At 39.7% G+C, this 18,637-nt stretch overlaps 1 protein-coding gene across 2 annotated transcripts in view; it reads left to right on the top strand.

Moving 5' to 3' along the window:
- The window catches only part of ankrd13b (ankyrin repeat domain 13B), a 41,517-nt gene extending 23,409 nt beyond the window's left edge, over window positions 1-18,108 (top strand). For both annotated transcript variants that reach the window (XM_088428203.1, XM_088428205.1), the window contains exons 5-16: window positions 498-543; window positions 645-788; window positions 1,990-2,230; window positions 5,721-5,787; window positions 6,483-6,564; window positions 8,032-8,096; window positions 8,462-8,598; window positions 12,309-12,466; window positions 12,647-12,835; window positions 14,360-14,523; window positions 15,770-15,846; window positions 16,906-18,108. In XM_088428203.1, coding sequence (XP_088284329.1) covers window positions 498-543; window positions 645-788; window positions 1,990-2,230; window positions 5,721-5,787; window positions 6,483-6,564; window positions 8,032-8,096; window positions 8,462-8,598; window positions 12,309-12,466; window positions 12,647-12,835; window positions 14,360-14,523; window positions 15,770-15,846; window positions 16,906-17,110 — 1,575 coding nt within the window. In that variant the 3' untranslated portion in view covers window positions 17,111-18,108. The remainder of the gene's footprint in view (window positions 1-497; window positions 544-644; window positions 789-1,989; window positions 2,231-5,720; window positions 5,788-6,482; window positions 6,565-8,031; window positions 8,097-8,461; window positions 8,599-12,308; window positions 12,467-12,646; window positions 12,836-14,359; window positions 14,524-15,769; window positions 15,847-16,905) is intronic.
- The last annotated feature ends 529 nt before the right edge of the window (window positions 18,109-18,637 follow it).

Here is an 18,637-nt window from a genome sequence, read left to right on the forward strand (position 1 = left end):
TTTTGGCAACTTCACTAACCAACTGCTTTTCTTTTTGCTAATGTTAACTCAGAGCAGACTGGCATATATATGCACTTGTTTACAGTACGATTGTGTAAGGATTTCTGATATTTTGGGCATACCTGATAACGGGGACGACTTTGAATGTGAAATATTGGTAGACATTCACGAATAGCAAGTATACACCGCGCACTCCAGCACACATTTGCAAATGTCATATCACACAGCGTTCCTCCTCTGTTGCACTCACCCACATCCTTCCTGATCCATCAAGGGCTATTATTTACCCATGAGCACATAATACACAAGCGGAGCTCTGTGCCAGTCACAACACCTTTGGCGGGCATCAATGTCTTTATTCACACTCCATCTTTTTCAGCCCATTGGGTTAATGGCCATCTGTAAATAAGGCCATTAGCTTGCCAACTCTCTGTTTATCAATGCTCTCTTCCTTGTTTTCACCACCATTGGTTGTTCATATTTCTTTGTCTGTGCAGGCCCAGGACTTCTATGTGGAGATGAAATGGGAGTTTACCAGCTGGGGTAAGTAAGTTGACTGTGTTTCATACTGGTCGCTGACATCCAGCTGTCTTTTACTATCTTATCTACAGTATCTTTCTAAACAATTCTTATTTTTTCCTCAGTGCCCCTCGTGTCTCGGATCTGCCCCAGCGACACATACAGGGTTTGGAAGAGTGGTCAATGTCTCCGCGTTGACACAACTCTCACCGGATTTGAGCAGATGACCTGGCAGAGAGGAAATCGGAGCTTCATTTTCAGGGGACAAGGTTCAAATCTTCTGTCATGTTTGCAAATGCACGACCTACTCTCTGAAAGATCGTCCCAATGTCACACTGACATTGCACTTGCTAATATGCCAGTGTGGCAATTTACAAACTAAGATGGAATTTCCACATATTTAGTATAGGCCAAAGGTTTGGACCTTGTCATTCACTTGGACTAAAAATGGACACATGCTTTTCTGATTGGTTCTTGCCATAAAATGAATTTCACCAGAATTTTAACACTTGTGGCTGTCTGCTGTGTGTTAACCTGATTTCTTCACAACACAACTGACGTTGCCCACCCCATTGATAAAGCGAGAAATTTCACTGTTACCCTGATAAGACACACCATGAAATGAACACCAATTCAGCCGACTACCTGTTGAAGCTGATCAAGTGAATGGCAACGGTGTGCAAAGCAGTAATCAGAGCAAAGGTTGGCGATTTTGAAGAAACTAAAATATTTTAAAGAAACGATTTTAAAGAAACTAGAATATCAAACATGTTTTCAGTTATTTTACCTTTTTGTTGTGCATAATTCCTTGTGTTCACCGTTCGGTCATATTTTCATCCTTCTCAGTGAGAATCTCAGTGAGAAGTAATTCTCTCCCAACTCTCCCAGTTTCATTGTATATCATTTGTATACAATGATGATAAGGGTATTCTATTCTAGTATTTTCTATTCTAAAATAGTCATAAAACTAAAGAAAACACATTGAATGAGAAGGTGTCTCTCAATTATTGGGAGAGCATCCCAAGCAGATTGTGATATTTGTTTATTTATCACTGAATGTAAGTGAGAAATGAAAAAGATCCCATAGTAATGCAAGTGTGACTTTCTGTATTTTTCCTCGACGATGCTGTCCCTCCCCCAGCTCCCTTCTTTGGGATGACTTCACAACTCCGTGTACTCATTCATCTCCCCTGGCTCCACGTTCTCATTTTATATTTATCTTTGTTCCGCTTGCATCTTAAATAATTTTTCATCTGCTGACCTTTCCGTGGACTCATTTTAGACTCTGTGAAAATGTACTTCCACTCTATTTGTTTCCTCTACCTGTTAACCTATAATAACATGGTCCCTCTTCATATCAATCGCTGACACGCCCTTTGTACGCTTGCTGATATATATTGTCATCTGTTTTGCACACTTAAAATGCCCTAACTTCTATTTCTACCGGCTTATCTTCACCTCACATCCCAGACTCAAACGCAGAGGTGATAGAGGTCGACCACGACAGGCAGCTGGTGTTCTGTGAGACCTTGTGCGTCTCTTCTCTTGCGGCGCTTTCGCCTGGCCGGGGTAAAGGCGGCGCCTGCAGCAGCACGGCTGCCGGTTTGGGCCTACTGGGGGGAGCGCAGCCCAGTGATGAGCAGGTGGCGGCCCGACTGTCTGCCGCCGTGGTGACCACTCAGCTGGATACACGCAACATCGCCTTTGAGAGGTCAGATACAACACAGCACGCAATTTGTACTTCATCCAACAGTATGCTTTCCCAAATACTGTGCACTAGAGACTTTCAAACAGACATACTTCCAAACAGAGCAAAAAGGGACCGCAAAGACTGAAACTGAAACCATCTTGCTGTGATGGATACTGGTTTATCAATGGTTATAGAATCAAACATAGAAACCACAGACAATTTACTGTAGATGCATGCGGATGGGGGGGGCACACGATGATTGCACTTAGTGATATTAGATTATCACCATACTTTATACGTATGACACAATAAACCTATTGTTGTTATACAGCATGCCATTCTTGCAGTAGCAATGTTGATGTCTCAGTTCTGTTCCTGAAAGGGGGACACAAACAGTGGGTGAGCGGGATCATGCATGATTGATGTATGTTTTTTTTAAAATGTCTTCCTCTCAACCACTGCCTCTATAGTGTCCAGTGAGCAGTTTGATACTGACCTAACTTGATGAGTTTCTTCCTCATAGTGCTCTGTGCTTCCACCGGCTAGAAAAATGTGTCTGTTCAAAACCATTGTATGTACATCGCCGAAGTCAAAAACCGAGATCATTTGGCCCCAAAATTCTATGTGATCAACTCTGCTACTGCACAATTCAATACAATTCATTCAAAATATCACAAAAATCACCCTCTCCATGCCATGTTAATGAGAACATATGAGCAGCTGGTACAATTCGGTCATGCCTGATGCAATGTTGTTGCCCAAACACAGGGCATTCCAAAAGGTTTTTGTAAGCCTAATTGCGGGTCGTTATAAATCAGACAGTCCACATGGAATCCACCTCCAGAGTGTATGCATACAGGCCAAAAAGCTACTGACTAGCTATAGTAAAATAGTGGATATGAATGTCTGAAAACTGACAAATCAGCACAAAAATCCTCACACTCATTTCTACGCTTGCCCACTTTAACATGTAAAAACAATCATCAATACTTTTTAGTTTGTCACCTAATAATCGTTTTTCTTCATCTGAGCTCACAATCTAAAATGCCGTGCAGATCGATTTTATATAGGTCAACCTATGTCCAAGTGGCCAAGAGTAGGAATGCGCATGACATAATTTCTACCTACAGACCAATGCCAATGTTTAAACCAATCAGTTGTCCCTTTAATGATAAAATTGATGAAATTTAGCATCTAACATGATGCTATGACACAGGTTTAATAATGTTTCACACAAACTGCACTTTCGTAGGTTTAGCCTATGAAGCATATGTCTGTATTTATCACAGTCACAGGCCAATTACACCTCAGCAAAATACTGTAAAACGTTCCTGACTGCTACTCATAGGGAACAATTAGACCAACTTAAATTTAACCACAACTCATTTTGAATCTGAAACATGAATGAAATGTAAAGTCAACTCAGCAGCCTCTGACTCCAACCTTCAATTAAGGAAACAAAAAAGTTTTTCACAAGCACATGAAAAAGGCAAGGTAATACATTAAACTTATCTCCCCAATCCCCTCTTGACACTCAAGTAATTTGTTTCAGCCCACTTGACTCTGGCTGTCTTTAAGTATAATACTTCATGCTACTGATTTCTTTACACACATCTGACCACTTATACACAGGCAGAATAAAAAGGTGAAAGACAAAGAAGACTAAAAAGCAATTTGGCGATATACCGCAGTGGTGTGAGGTGAAATTGAGCTTTTCGTCAGGTTTGTAGGTTAAAGTGTCAACATTGCATTTTGCTTGTCAGTGCTTCCTTCTTACATGCTAATTATTTATTTAGAATGCATGTGAGCAAGCCACAGCGAGGCGCACCATACAGGCTAAGGATATATTTTGGCCATGAGTAGAAAATGTTGCAAGTTTAATTTTTGAAGACATGATTATAATGTGAACTCCCACCCTGCATTCATAATTTGTTATTTAAATTTATGAATGAACCTATTCATGGCTATTTGATGGAAAACTCAGCTATTCACAATTATTTTTCTTTATATGTTGCTTGAGGATGACAGAAGATGGTGCAAAAGTACTAGCTACAGGCAAAATAGTACGATAATTGGTTTCAAGGAAATATCTTGATGTAATAGAGGATATGTCCAGTAGGAGCTACATTTAGCCAGGATTGTTGGTGGAAGTCACAGTAGGTAGCATGCGAATGTACACATGCACTTCAATCATTTATGAGGAATCTGTATGCAAGTTCTCACATAAACCAATGGTGTGCTTTCTTACATGAAGCATTTTCAAATGTCCCGGTGCTATAATGTGAAGTTCCACTGAGGAGCTCCCTTTTACACGAGCTTCCAGCTGCTGTTATTTGCTCCTTCAAAACTGCCTTTTGCATCAATGTCAGTGAATTAGAAGTTGTTTAACAATGAGGCTCATTCGAAAAGATGGCAAGTTCTCTGCCAAATATAAGCATTTTAACTCATAAACACATGCAAATACTCCATTTTTCCAAGTTAGCACTAAGCGAAAGCCATGCAATCTTTGGCTAATCTGGTCCACTGTTTTATAATGCAGTTAGTATCTGTTGCATTTAGGCAAGGGACGATATCAGACTCCGCCTGTATGATAACCTTGAGCAAAAATATCACTGTATCGTGGTATCACAGTGTTGAAATGACAGCTCTAAAACATATCATTTCAAACTATGTTTTGGTAAATTGACATTTTTCTACATTATAAAAACTATTATAACAAACATTTACCCTGCTAAATTAAAAGAAATATGTAAATAAAATCAAAACAAACCTTCAGTGAGCAACACGGGCTTGGCTTACCAATAAACGTATAAAGTACATGTATTCTTTCTGATTCAACACATCCAATTTTAACTTAAATATGGGCACTTGGTTTAAAACAACAAAATTTTTAAAATGATCAAATCAATCACTCGACTACTATGTGTATCAATTAATAGTACAATGTGGATTCTGTCATTTAATGTTGACTGCTCGCGCCCGACTTTGTACAATATCACATAAAACGCGCCGTGAAAGTCGCATATGATATCTTGTTAACCACATTACCAGCGATAGTTAGCTGCAGTACCAAACTTACGGTGATACTGACACCGACAAACCAGGAAAAGGACAATGTGATTGGCTCCTGCAGCAGAGGAGCAGAGGAGGACTCACGTGTGATACACAAGGGGCGCTACACTGCAGCTCAGCTGCATGGTTTGTTGAGGTACAGTATTACAAGTTTATGAAGCAGCAAAGCTTCATTTTCCTATCACTATTTTACCAAAATAAGGGTTTACGCACATACGAATACTTAATTTCTTTAATTTCTATCTATCTATCTATCTATCTATCTATCTATCTATCTATCTATCTATCTATCTATCTATCTATCTATCTATCTATCTATCTATCTATCTATCTATCTATCTATCTATCTATCTATCTATCTATCTATCTATCTATCTATCTCTCTATCTTTTTTTTTGAGAGAGAGCTGGTTTATTTATGTAATGTTTGTTGATTTCAGGAACAAAACCGGCATTCTGGGCTGGAGAAGCGAGAAGACAGAGACTGTGAATGGATACGAAGCCAAGGTAGGGAGATTACTGGCAGGCTGTTGAGGCTCTCACACTGTCCGGACAATTCACCAATGTCAAACCTCACTTGATAGTTCCTGCAGTGACACTTCAACATGTGTGCTTTCCAGAAGAAGTTCAACGATATTTTATCCACAACAATTGCTTCGAATGCTTGTAATTTTATCATCGGAATGTGTGTTAGCCTTGTCCCTTCATTAATGGCCTCCAACAAAACACAGAGAAAAAGATGTTTCTATTGTGACTTAGACAAACAATACAGATACCCTAGACCCCATTTGTTAGCTCAAGCGACACCAGGGATCGATCGGAGACAAGTGTCAGGAATCGAGGACCATCAATCACCAGTGCTTTAAAAGCAAGTCCGACAAGCCGCAGTAATAATTGCTATTTTCTGCGTCGCTGATTTAGAATTTGCAACATAAACGGAAACGCTCAGTTTAGCTACTTTCCTCTTTGTTGTTTTTTGGTATATTTGACTTGGTGGTTGTGACGCATAGCCTGATGATGCTTCCCAATGTATGTCATAGTGTAATAGACTGGATTCTGTAGTGCATTGTTGTCTGGTTCATGTTTTTTGTATGTTTATTATAGCAATAAAAATGAGTCGTTATTCAGCATCGCACCAAGCAGTCGTTTGGTACTTTATTGCTTGTTCACCACCATCTTTTTTATCTTTCCCTCCATTTTAGGTGTATGCTGCGTCAAATGTGGAGCTTATCACCAGAACAAGGACAGACCATCTGTCAGACCAGAACAAGAATAAGATTAAAGGTTTTCTTTAAATTATCAGCTAATATTGTATGTTGTCACTTGGTGTTGTGTGTGACCCCCTGGGCCGCATTGACCTCCAACATTGAGTATTATAGCTGAGGCTAATCCTGCTCAATGGCATCACCCTGAGTCTCCCAGACCACAAATAGAAACCTTTGGAGAGTTATTTATGTGTCATTAAAGATCATTAAAAACGTCCAATCATCTTAATTCTACCATGTCACAACCCCCAATGCAAGATAACTCAAATGTGGATATTCTGCTTAACTTTTTGTCCACAGAAGAACACATCACATTTGGATGCCATATATAAGACTTCAATTATGACAATTTCTAGGTTGGGGGTGGGAGCAGGGCGATTATGCTGCGTTATAATTTTTTTTTTTTTTTTTAGCTGTCGCTTGATAGTTGTCTTTTCTTTCTGTTGCGAGGGTAATGTATGACCTACAATGAAACTGATATTCTACCACCGATAAAGTGTGAAAAATTAAAAAAAGAGAGCTCCACTAATCAATACCTCTACACGTTCAGCCATGAATCAAACTAGACAAGCAGCCAATCACAAACACACGGGATTTGTGTCTCTCTAATAAGATACAATTCAACATGTATCTCAATAAAGGCGTAACAATACGATTCAAGTGCGGTTTATTTTAAAGACGATCCTATTTTGTTTTGATACAGTGGGATTGCAATTCAGTTCCATGTGGTACTACACCTGAGTTTGCAAGAATGACGCAATAAGTTTCTGACATTTTACAGTATCAATGACATAAACGTACTCAAAAAGTGGCATTTCCTTTCCTTCAAAGACACATCTCTTTAGTAATTTCATTTGTTACATAACTCATTATTTTGTATAGTGGAATGATTTGGTATGGTTTGATGCATTTACACCTTTTAAGGGAGGAATTCAGCTTTATTTTGTAGTGCATTTTGGACATAATTCAACTCAATGCGCACACAAGCACAAAACACCTAAAAAAATGTTCAGTGACAAATATGAATGACATTCATAGGCAAAGCAGAGAAAAATGTTAGTTAGTTACCACAAATACTGAATGTCATAAATGGACTTTTTAACACATTAACAAGAAAAATGTCTTTATGTATTTAATATACAACACTAAAACATACCCAAACACTTGTTCTGTAACTACAGCTGGCAACACAAGTATATATGTACACACACACACACGCACACACGCACACACGCACACACACACACACACACACACACACACACACACACACACACACACACACACACACATACCTGCAATATTAGCAATGGACTGTGTAATACAAGGCAGGGTGTGGAAAGTAAAATATTTTTTTAAAGTACAGTCCAGTCTGCTGCCACTGCAAAGTAAAACTTCTTCTTTTTCCTGCAATTGACTGGCAAGGGGCTTATTTATATTTAAAGTATTTATGGAAAGATGCATCTTATTGTTTTTGTCTGAGCAGGTGGGAAGACCCCCCTGCAGAACTTTCTCGGGATTGCAGAGCAACACATGGGCCCAAACAACGGGGTGAGTCTTGGCACAGGCCTGTCGTCAGAGCCCAGACTTAAGGGGTCACGTAAATGCACATCAATAAACTATATATTGCATGAAAAGTTCTCAATAATCATCAAAATTTACATTTGCAACTCTAAATATGGCCACATACATGTGCGGCCATCTTAAGTACTGTACATTCATATTTCTTGGAAGTCATGTTTCTCTTGCTGTTGGGATGTACAGAAAAAATACTATTTGGGTCATAATAAAGACTGTGAGGTCCAGGCTGGGTCTATTATTAAAATAGGATTGAATATGGCATTTGAAGTTCTGAACATATTTTTCCTTTCTACTCTTATTTATTTGTAATTACTGTATGTGCCTTGGCTCTGCAGGCCTTGGTGACCCAGATGTCAACTCCGGCGGTGACCAACCCTGCGGCGCTAAGCGCCGAGGAATACTTCAACCCAGGCTCTTCTCCCACGCTGAGGGACATCGGGCACCCGTGCCAACTCACCACCAAGACCCAGAGGTTAGGAAGCAGTGTTCCAAGCTGACAGGCAGCTTTGCAAAAAAGCAGAAAGAAGCAACCATGCATACAGCGATGTTGCCCTGTAGACACGGCCGCCAAGTAGCTGTCAAGCTGACAAACTACAAATAACACTGGGACTCACATTTATGTCTTGATTTTACTTAGCAGGCTGCATTGGCCAAATTGCTTTCTTATTAGCTGCCATGGGTATATTTAGCACCCCCAAATAATACCACCGGTGATAGTAATTATATTCCATTTTGCATACTGCTTGTCCTCATGAGAGTTGCAGGTGATCTGGAGGCAATCCAAGCTGATTTGGAATTGATCGCCAGCCACTTATACATTAGACAAATGACCAGTCACACTCACATTCACGTCTAAGGCCAATTAGATCTGAGGTTTCCCAGCTTTTTAATTTTAGAGCCGCTACCCCCCTCAAAAAAAAGTCCTCAATAAACACAAATTTGTATATTGTTTATATTTTTGAGTTATTTAGAAAAACTGCCACATAACAGCTTTTAATTAAAGGTGATAAGGCAAAGTTTAAGACTTTTCAAGATCTTGGATTGGCTTCCGACATTGTAGCCCATGGAATAAACCCACACGTACAGTATGCCCTAATCAGAAACCATACAAGCACAAAACAGCAAGACCATCCCTGTCGCAACTAGCAATAACGACAGGGTAAACTAAGGCAATTTCCACTGTACAATTGCTATTAATTAGTCTATAAATAGTTCAATAAATAGTCAATTTGTATCAAGATGAAGCATACAAATATCATTTTAAACTGTACGTTAAACACAAAAACAATGCTGTTGGCTCGCCGCTAACATTAGCCCCACCGAAACCATCTATTTTTCAAATATCTGTCCTTCACCTAGCCGAATGAACTTGAATTTAAATATAAACATTGAAATTGTGAAATGCACTAACTGTTTTTGCCTACAGCATAAGCAATGCATCAATATGCTGTGAAGCTAAATAATAAAGGGATGAATATGCAAAACAAAAGATTTTGTATCTTGTCTTTAAAGGTTTACAATACAATACAGATGAAATGATTTGCACTGGTTTTATGCTTAAACCAACTGTGGCTAATGGGCGTAATGAGCTACATTTAGAGTGACAATTCCATATTTCCAGTTATGGCGGTTTATGGTGGTGAGAGTAATATACAGTAAAAGTAAGGCAATAGTAGTATAATGCCTTACATTTCAAATGCAGTAATAATGTAATGTAAATAATTCATTTGAAATGACTGTAATAAGTAATAAATAATGCATTACGATTTTGAAGTAACTTGCCCAACACTGTAACTATGACAAAATAAAAAACCCGGTGAACAGCACTGTTTGCACATGTTGCTTTCAGTATTGGAAGCTTTAGAAGTCAGGCTACATGAATCTTTTCTTCTTCTTTTGAGTTTGAGCATGCAGAAAAAATATAAACAAGCCTTGTTAGCATATGCTGCTAAAGATGGATGCAGCCGCAGATAGTACACCCATACAAATATTACTCTGTCACAAAGAATTTTTATTTATAGTTAGGGTCTATGTATTTTCCATCCTGAATTATTTCTCATGTGCAGCCACATGCAATATTACAATATTCTAAACAACAACAATAATGTCATTTTAATCATAGCATGCCCAACAAACTTTTTTTTCAACTCATCTCAACAACACTGAGCATTAGTGGTGCAATGCTGTTTGTGAGTCACTTAACTAAATAAGAATTCAGTCTTTCTTGTGCTAACCCATACATGTACAGCACTCTGTTGCTTTTAGAAAATGTAAAATAAAAAAATAAGAATCTTGCTTGCACCTTGATGTGATTTCAGTGCATTTTTTTTGTTTTCTCCTCTCAGATTTTATTTTAGGAAATGTCTCCAAAATACTTATTCTTTGTCTCTTAAGGCTGTTTCAAATTAGAATTTTCCATTACAGCTAGAGTGTTCTTGCACACCATTTTTATGAACACACCATTTTCATGCAATCTTGGCTCGCACAACGTGTAAAGTGTCGGTGAAAATTGAAATTTGTAGGCAGAGCAGTGAACTCAGTGACCCACTAACAGGAGCTGTCTATGTAATGTTGTCATGGAGACAAGTCCTAGTATACACGTGCTGACCGAACCAAAAAAAAAAAAAGAAGTGAAGCAACACATTTCAATTCGTCTCCTGCTAGCCTCACACCCACCGCCACTGAGAGGATTGCCACTGTCGTCTAATTTTGGAAAGGGACCTAAACGTTCGGGGTCAGGCATGCTTTTAAAATGTGAGAGGGTTCTGCAACACCTGTAGAAAAGCTACCAAGCACATAGAAGACTTACCAGAGGTAAGATTTAAAAAAAAAAAACCCTCAGGGGGCAGACATGCTCACCACCCCTTTAACATGCTGGCCATATGACAAAAGCAACGCTTTATTTCGTACTCCAGCACCATTACAGTGACTTTGCAAACAAAATATTGTTTTAAATTTCAAAGTAATGCATATTAGCTGCCGTGGAGCAAATGGGCATGACTAATAATGGACGGCTATATTATCAATGTTTAACCCGTGACAATATGACATATTAGAGTCGTTTATATCACATCAATATGGCTGGTGCCATAAATGCACAATAAAGCCCTTCATTGTAATTGCTGAACTTATTACTCATTAGTTATGGAATTAAAGTTGTTAACTGAGATGTTTAAGAAGGGTACGTAAACTAGGATTCCTCAGGGTTCCATATTGGAATGTGAATTATTTATAATTTACTTAATGAAATGATCATGATAATACTTCATGAAAATCACAATAATTTATTTTGTAAAAATCAAATAAAAAGCTAGTGAAATTGAAACAAAGTTTTTGGGAGTCATTGATCATACATGGTGTTGGAAACCACAAATAGAATACAAAATTTGATGTAAATTTCTGATGTTGTATTTTTTCATAAAACAAGCTTTTGTTTTTATTTGTGGAAATCAAACCGGAAAGTTTGATCAAAGTGACTCATTTATTGGGTTGGTCCTTTTATGGCCCATAATTGTATTTTTTTTTAAGCCAACTGTTTTTTTGTGTGATCCATCCATCTGTACCATTTACAGTGAGTATAGAAACTCATCTCAAAACAGTTTTGCTCTAATTAATCAATCAGAGGATATGACAGTCCTGGACATTTTTCTAAGCCATTTATCCCAGTCACGAGATTTCAAAGTCTAACTGGCTAAAGTCCAAACGAGTCTAGGTTACGTGGACAAGCACTTCTGATTTTGAAGGCGCTGAGCACATGAAATTGAATGAAAGAATCTAGGTTTTAAATGTAGGGGAGGCCGTATTAGACAGCTGCTGCTTCAGAAAACGGAGCTCATTACGGGCAGCGCCCAGGTACTGCATGTTATCTACTTGACTGCGTTGGCCTCTTTGTCATGTTTAGTATTCATCTCACTGTTCACCGCTGTGTAATTCGAGGCGACATGACATGATGATGAGGAAATCTGTTAGGCTTCTTTCAGTGCCACGCTCATTAACAGATCCATTTCCAATTTCGATCGGCCCAAGACGGCTCAGAGGCCCGCTGATTGCCAACGTTAACAGATTCTTTGATCGATGTCTGTGTCAGCAATAGTCAGGCAGCAAAACACAAAAATGAAGATTTTAAGCGTCGACCTAGCTGAACGAAATGTAATGTTAATTAGTCAATCTGTTTTTGTCCAGATTCAAAGCAAAGCTGTGGCTGTGCGAGTCCCATCCTCTCTCGCTGGCAGAACAAGTGGCGCCTATCATCGACCTGATGGCCATTTCCAACGCGCTGTTCGCCAAGCTGCGTGACTTTATTATGCTGCGCTTGCCGCCCGGCTTTCCCGTCAAGATCGGTGAGTGTCGAGGACACCGGGTGGAAGAACAGAAGGTTGCGGGAAGAAAAATGTTAAAAAAGGTTAAATAGCATACACGAATGGAGGGAAGCAGTAGGAGAAGAGGGCGTGATGGGCCAAGAAAAGCTTTCTTTTCGAAAGGATAAAAATGCATTAAAAGTCGTTTCTCGTCCCCTGCAGAGATCCCTCTCTACCACATCCTGAACGCCAGGATTACCTTCAGCAACCTGAACGGCTGTGAGGAGGGGGCAAGCGTGCGTCCTGACAATGAGGCTGCAACGGAAGGGGGAGGACAAAGGTACACCCTGAGGACGGACACGCCCTCTCCCGGCAGCGATTCTTCCAGTGTCTCCAGCTCCAGCTCCACCAGTGAGGACACTCGCTCGCTCGCTCGCTCACTCGCTCGCTCACTCACTCACTCACTCACTCACTCACTCACTCACTCACTCACTCACTCACTCACATTGTGTAGACTAGCAGTGACATATTACAGAAAAAACGTTTTAATGAGGCATGACAGAATCAACCTGTCTCAAAGAACAAAATGTGTAATTGCTCTTCAGCGATTGTCAAATATTAGAATTTTGCTGCGAAAGGATCACAAAAAGAGTAATGGACAAGCCAATGATGTGCATAGATTTGACATGATGTTTTTTTTAATATAACACACAACTTTGTCTTAGGAAATCTATGCTTTTTTAATGCAAAATTAGCATCGCTAACACACAATGCAAAATGTGATTTAGAGGCTAATGAATAGTATTAATAGTTTCGGTGTTTTAACCCCTCAAGCAATGGATGTTTGGTGGTGAAGCAATACAAGTATTATATATCTTTCATCAGAAATTACCAATATTGAGGCAGCTTACTAAGTGATTTGTGAAACTCTTCTTTTTGTATCTATGGCTGTATTATACAGCCCCCTGGTGGCCAAGTTGCAAACATCAGAAGGGGTGTGACATGGGGGTTGCCATCAATGGCCTTTGCATTCATTTCAATAAGAAAAAAAGGATTTGAGATGTGTATTTTTTGTGACAAACGTGGTCATGGAATGCATGAAACTACTAAGTCAATGCACCACTGCATATCTGGGGAATCCGGTGTGTGTTTTACCTAGTTGCATGTTCAACAAAATGTGTCAAAGGTTTAACCCCAAATGGGTCAGTGATGACAATTTCTGATGTCTAGGTTTCATTCATTTGTATCATATTTTATAAATAAAATAAAATGCATGTATTTAAGTTTTGTATAAAGACATCAGCCATGTTAAAGTCGTAAAAAAGCAGTTTCCGCTTCAAACAATCATGTAATCTAACCACGGGCATGTTCATTAGCCTAGCTTATACAGCAAGGTCAACTGTAAAGTTTTCCGGTTTTAGTCACATGACAATTAGCATACAATACAACGGTTTCAACAACATGGTGTGTTGCAATGCCATTTTCAATGTTAGCGGTTGGCTTGTGGTTAGTTACACGTTGCCCCCACCTACTGGACTGGGGTGAAGTCGCAGGGTACGAAATGCAGTTGGGCATATTTAGGTTTGCAGGAACAAGATTGATCTTTTTTTTTTCCCTTAAATACAGTCACGTATCAACATTCGTTTTGAAAATCTTATTTGATGATTCGACTTCTGCTGTACATCTCTTTAACACAACACCTGAAAACAGCTTTTGTGTAGTGCTTCAGTGCGCCGGCCACTCGAAAACGTGTGACCTGAAAATCACTAAGCTGAGTTGTCCTGTCTGACTTTATTGTATTCACAACTTATGTCCTCTTTCCAACCAGGGTTATTTCATCCTTCCCTTTTTCTGCCGTCCTACTTGAGTGTGAGCCCATTACAGTCCGTTAAAACCTTCCCATCTTTTGCCCTTTCGCCTTCCCCATATGCGCAGTGTCGTGTCGAGCCGGCGAGATCCCCCCCTGTGTTTTTGAGCCCCCGTCTGGATACACCATGCTTGGAGGCAAACAGAGAGACAGCATGCGGGAGGAGGAGGAGGACCTGCTGCAGTTTGCCATTCAACAGAGTCTGCTGGAGGCCGGCTCGGAGTACGATCAGGTGACTGCGTGACCGCGATGCTCTTGGGAGAGTCGCGGGCGCTCGTTCCAAAGCCCTCCTTCAACAAAGGTTTGTTGAAGTCGATTGCCTGTGCAAACGACGGAACTCCATTCAAGGCAGGCTTTTTGCAAAGAATCTAGTATCAGCATAAAAACCGTCAAATGGATCAATAATAAGAATAGGTTGCTGTGATGCCGTCATCGTCCTTTGCTTTCCTCCATATGCGGACGAAATATACAGTAACCAGGTCGGATGAGGTCATCCTCAGAGTCCTTGCAAGCAGGATGAAAATTTGGACGAGGCAACGTGACGTCTTTTTGTTGTCAAATGGTGACCGTGCGCCAGTCATTTCAGCTGAAAAGCCACGCAAATCTCATGCTGCATGTTTGTGTCTGTGTGCTTCTATGCCAAGTAGCAAGGATGGCTAACTAATCTTTTGGTAGGAAGATTGATTCTAAACATATTTCCTCTAGTGCAGTGGACCCCCATGTACTCGTGATTCGGAACCCATGGAGTCATATAATATTATATCAAATCATAACATATAATATTTTATAAAGTATAAAGTATTGTATATTGATTGCATGCCATATTGGTGGTTTATAATTGTTTTTTGAAGAAAAAAAAAAAACATTGGGGTGGCCAATAATATAAAAATAAGGTTTCCAATGAATTTCACTCGGTGTCAATTTTATGTGGGTTTGTTTTTGTTTTTTTAATTCAGTTAGTTTTAATTACGGTTTAGAGCAGGTTTGTGTTTTTTTTGGTCAAAAATACTTCATCTTGATTTAATGTATACTAATTAGTTATTTTCTCTTTGATTTTTCATTTTTGTTTGTGTGTGTGTGTGTGTGTGTAAAAATCCACTGAATGAGCTCTCACGCCTAATGTTGGTCTGCTGTTCATCACTTTGATGCCATCCTTGAATGATTATTTCTTTATACGTCACACACTGAGCCTGAAATACAACCTATTAAGATACACACACACACACACACATATTTAAGAAGACATTTTTGTCACCTGTCTGGTGAGGAAATGTGTGTTCTTAGTGCTTGTGACCCTCCAGTGGGACTGACAAAAATTGTAGCCCTTCTCCATCATTTAAGTTTCTCACTCCTGTTATGTAATATGGGGGTGCATTAGATTCAAGAGGTTTACTGTCATATGCATAAACACTCTTCTGAAGTGGCCTATGACTAAAAGCTTTCTGCTTGCAACCTGACTTCCTGACATTTGTTTCTAGGTGACCATCTGGGAGGCACTGACCAATAGCAAGCCAGGGACACACCCCTTCTCTTGTGATCCGAGTCGCCTGGAGAGGTCAGCCTGAAGTTCAATCTTTCTTCACACCCAATATCCAAACGAATCTATCGGGGAAACTTTGATAAAAGTGTGGAGTTGCCCACTTTCTGAACATGCAAACTTGTTCAAACGTATATGCAAATACACTTGAACATACTTGTAGGTTCAATGCCAAAAACCTGTTAGTTAGAAAAAACTGATGTTTTTAGCATAAATTATGCCATTATGTTTGAAGATCAAGTAAAGAAACATTTGACTACAGTCTTAGTAATTTTTTGGTTTTCCGAAGTGCATGCGTTCCGTTGCAAATAAATTAAAACATACTTTGCGGCTTTTTTCTGAGATGCCTAAAATGTTCAAATTGGGAGGTGAAACCTCTTTGGTTGATAATAACTATAATAATAAATACTGATAAGCCACACCCAAGTCCCACACTATTAATTGTACGTAAAAGGAAGTTGGAAATGAATGTAAACAATATTTTACTAATTTTAACATAGTGTAAAACGCAGGTTAGTTTTTGGGAAGCTGTTGAGGCCTTCAGAAAAGGCCTCGAAAGCCTTCATTGGATGCCTCTGGTAAATACATTTAAACAAGTTTTCCAGTCAAAATCATTTTCCCCAAATTGGCTAACCGCATTTTCATGTGCATTTTTTGCAGCCTAAAACTCATCTCAAAGCTTTCAGGGAAAAGACCGTGCGTCCTGCTCCCTCACTCACATTGTCTCCCACTTCCTGTCACTGCTTTGCTCCATTGTTTTTCTTCTCCTACTCACTTCATCTTTCCATCCATCCCTGAGTCACATCCTGTGTTTTTTTTCTCCTCCTCTCGCAGTCCTACCGAACGCACATGTGTGTGTTTGGTGAGCGAGAGGAGGAGATGACAGTTTCCTGCTTTCACAGTCCGCAGATGTTGACTTTGCCTTGTTATCTTTTCTATGGCTGTCTTCCCTGTTTGGAGAGCCATGGCTGGACACACACGACTTCCTCTTCCTCCTTCTCACCTCGCATGTTAATATCAACGTAGACTAAATTGTCTACATTGACCGGACATCATCTGTTGTCTTATTCTGGCTAGGATCCCCCAAACGAAGCCCCGTTCCCCCTCCAGCCTCTCCTCGACCCCCTCCAAGAAGCAGCAGTCCACCAGCTGCAGCTACAACGAGCAGCTGCGCATCGCCATGGAGATGTCAGCTCGGGAGCAGGAGGAAGCAGAGCTGCGACGGCGGAAGGAGGAGGAAGAGCTGCTGCATATCATCCAGCTGTCGCTCATGGAAAAATGAGCCGGCCGACGCGTCAGCGAGGCATTTAAAACATTGTAAGCACATTTGAAAAGGAATGGAACAAAAAAATGTGACTGTTGTGCTTTCATGATTAATTGATTTGTAAAGCCATTGGATGATGATGATGTTGATTGAAGCTAGAGTTTCTTCTGCGAGTGGCTCAGCTTCACCAGTGCCAGTTTACAACCAACAATACCTGTTTAGATCAAGGCGTACATCAGCTGGTGGAAGTGACATAAATGTTGAACCCTTTGCCCCATAGTCAAGATAAATATGATAATAACAATTGCTGAGTTGTAGTTTTTTTTTTTTTTTGTCTTTTCCTTGCACAAATCCAAATGTACTGTATTTACACTGTGGTTGGCTCACGTGGAGTGTAGGTGTGGAAGGGATAAGCTGGAGCACAAACGAAACTGCAGGAGCACAGATACGATTCCTCCATTTTGCTCGGTGTGCTCATTTGAACCAATACATGAGCGATATCAAACATTCTGCCTTTGCTTTTAATCGGTCTCCCCAAAACATGCACATTTGCTTCACTGAAGATTCTATACTGTTCATAGTAGACAGTTTGGCAAAATGCGCCCTATAATTACCGGGCACCCAGTCCACTTCTATCCGGCCTATTGCATCGCTGAGTAGATAATTACCAGTTTAGTATTTACGTCAAGGCGGAATTTTTGGAATCAACTCTTATATTGGTCTACCACTATTCCTTGGGAAATGTCTAATGAGTGTGCCCCCAATCTACAAATTTGGAGCCTCTTGAACAGTTTTGTCTCCTAAATGCTCATGTTTTTGAATGTAAATACCATCTGAAATGACATACAAAGTTTTGATACAGTACATTTTAAGTAGTACCTTTCTCACCAATAGCAGCACAACTTGAGGAGAATCATGTTCCTCTAAAGTCACAATGAGAAAAATCGTTTTGTTTTCTATCACCTCAAATGTTTTTATGAGTATGCTAGCCAAATAAAGGAATGTCTTTTAATGAATTGTGTGTTTTATTGTATTTTATTTTTGTTTTATTATTATCATAACGTCCTCTGCAGTGTAATCTCGAAAGGTGCATTTCATCCCAAAGGGAAGGACCCGTGCTACTTTCTTGTGTGTTAAAATCCCACATTGTTGTAAAATTAGCTGGCATTTGTCTTCATTTGTCAACGGTGTGAGCAACAGCAAGTGGATCCTTGAGCTGTCGCCAAGCATTGAGTAATTTGTACAGATGTGATGGAATAAAAAGAAAAAAAAAACATTTTCTACTCAGAGGGGCCTGAATATAAAAAAGAAACCCTGCCAGTCCCACATGGCCGTTTTAACCGCATTTCTAAGCAGGGCTGTTTAAAAAAAAAAAAAAAAAAAAAAAACGCTCACTTAACGGTTCTTTGCACGTGCCCAAGTAACTGAGGCTCGGTTGACGTCACAGCTTAATTAAATAGGAATTCAAAATTCTTTTATCGACTTTTAGTCCACTGATGCAGATTTGATTAGCAAAATCTAATGAGGCACTTCCGTCTGCTCCAA

This window comes from Hippichthys cyanospilos, chromosome 11 (genome assembly GCF_059441005.1).
Source record: "Hippichthys cyanospilos isolate Australia breed blue-spotted pipefish chromosome 11, RoL_Hcya_1.0, whole genome shotgun sequence".
NCBI classification, from domain to species: domain Eukaryota; kingdom Metazoa; phylum Chordata; class Actinopteri; order Syngnathiformes; family Syngnathidae; genus Hippichthys; species Hippichthys cyanospilos.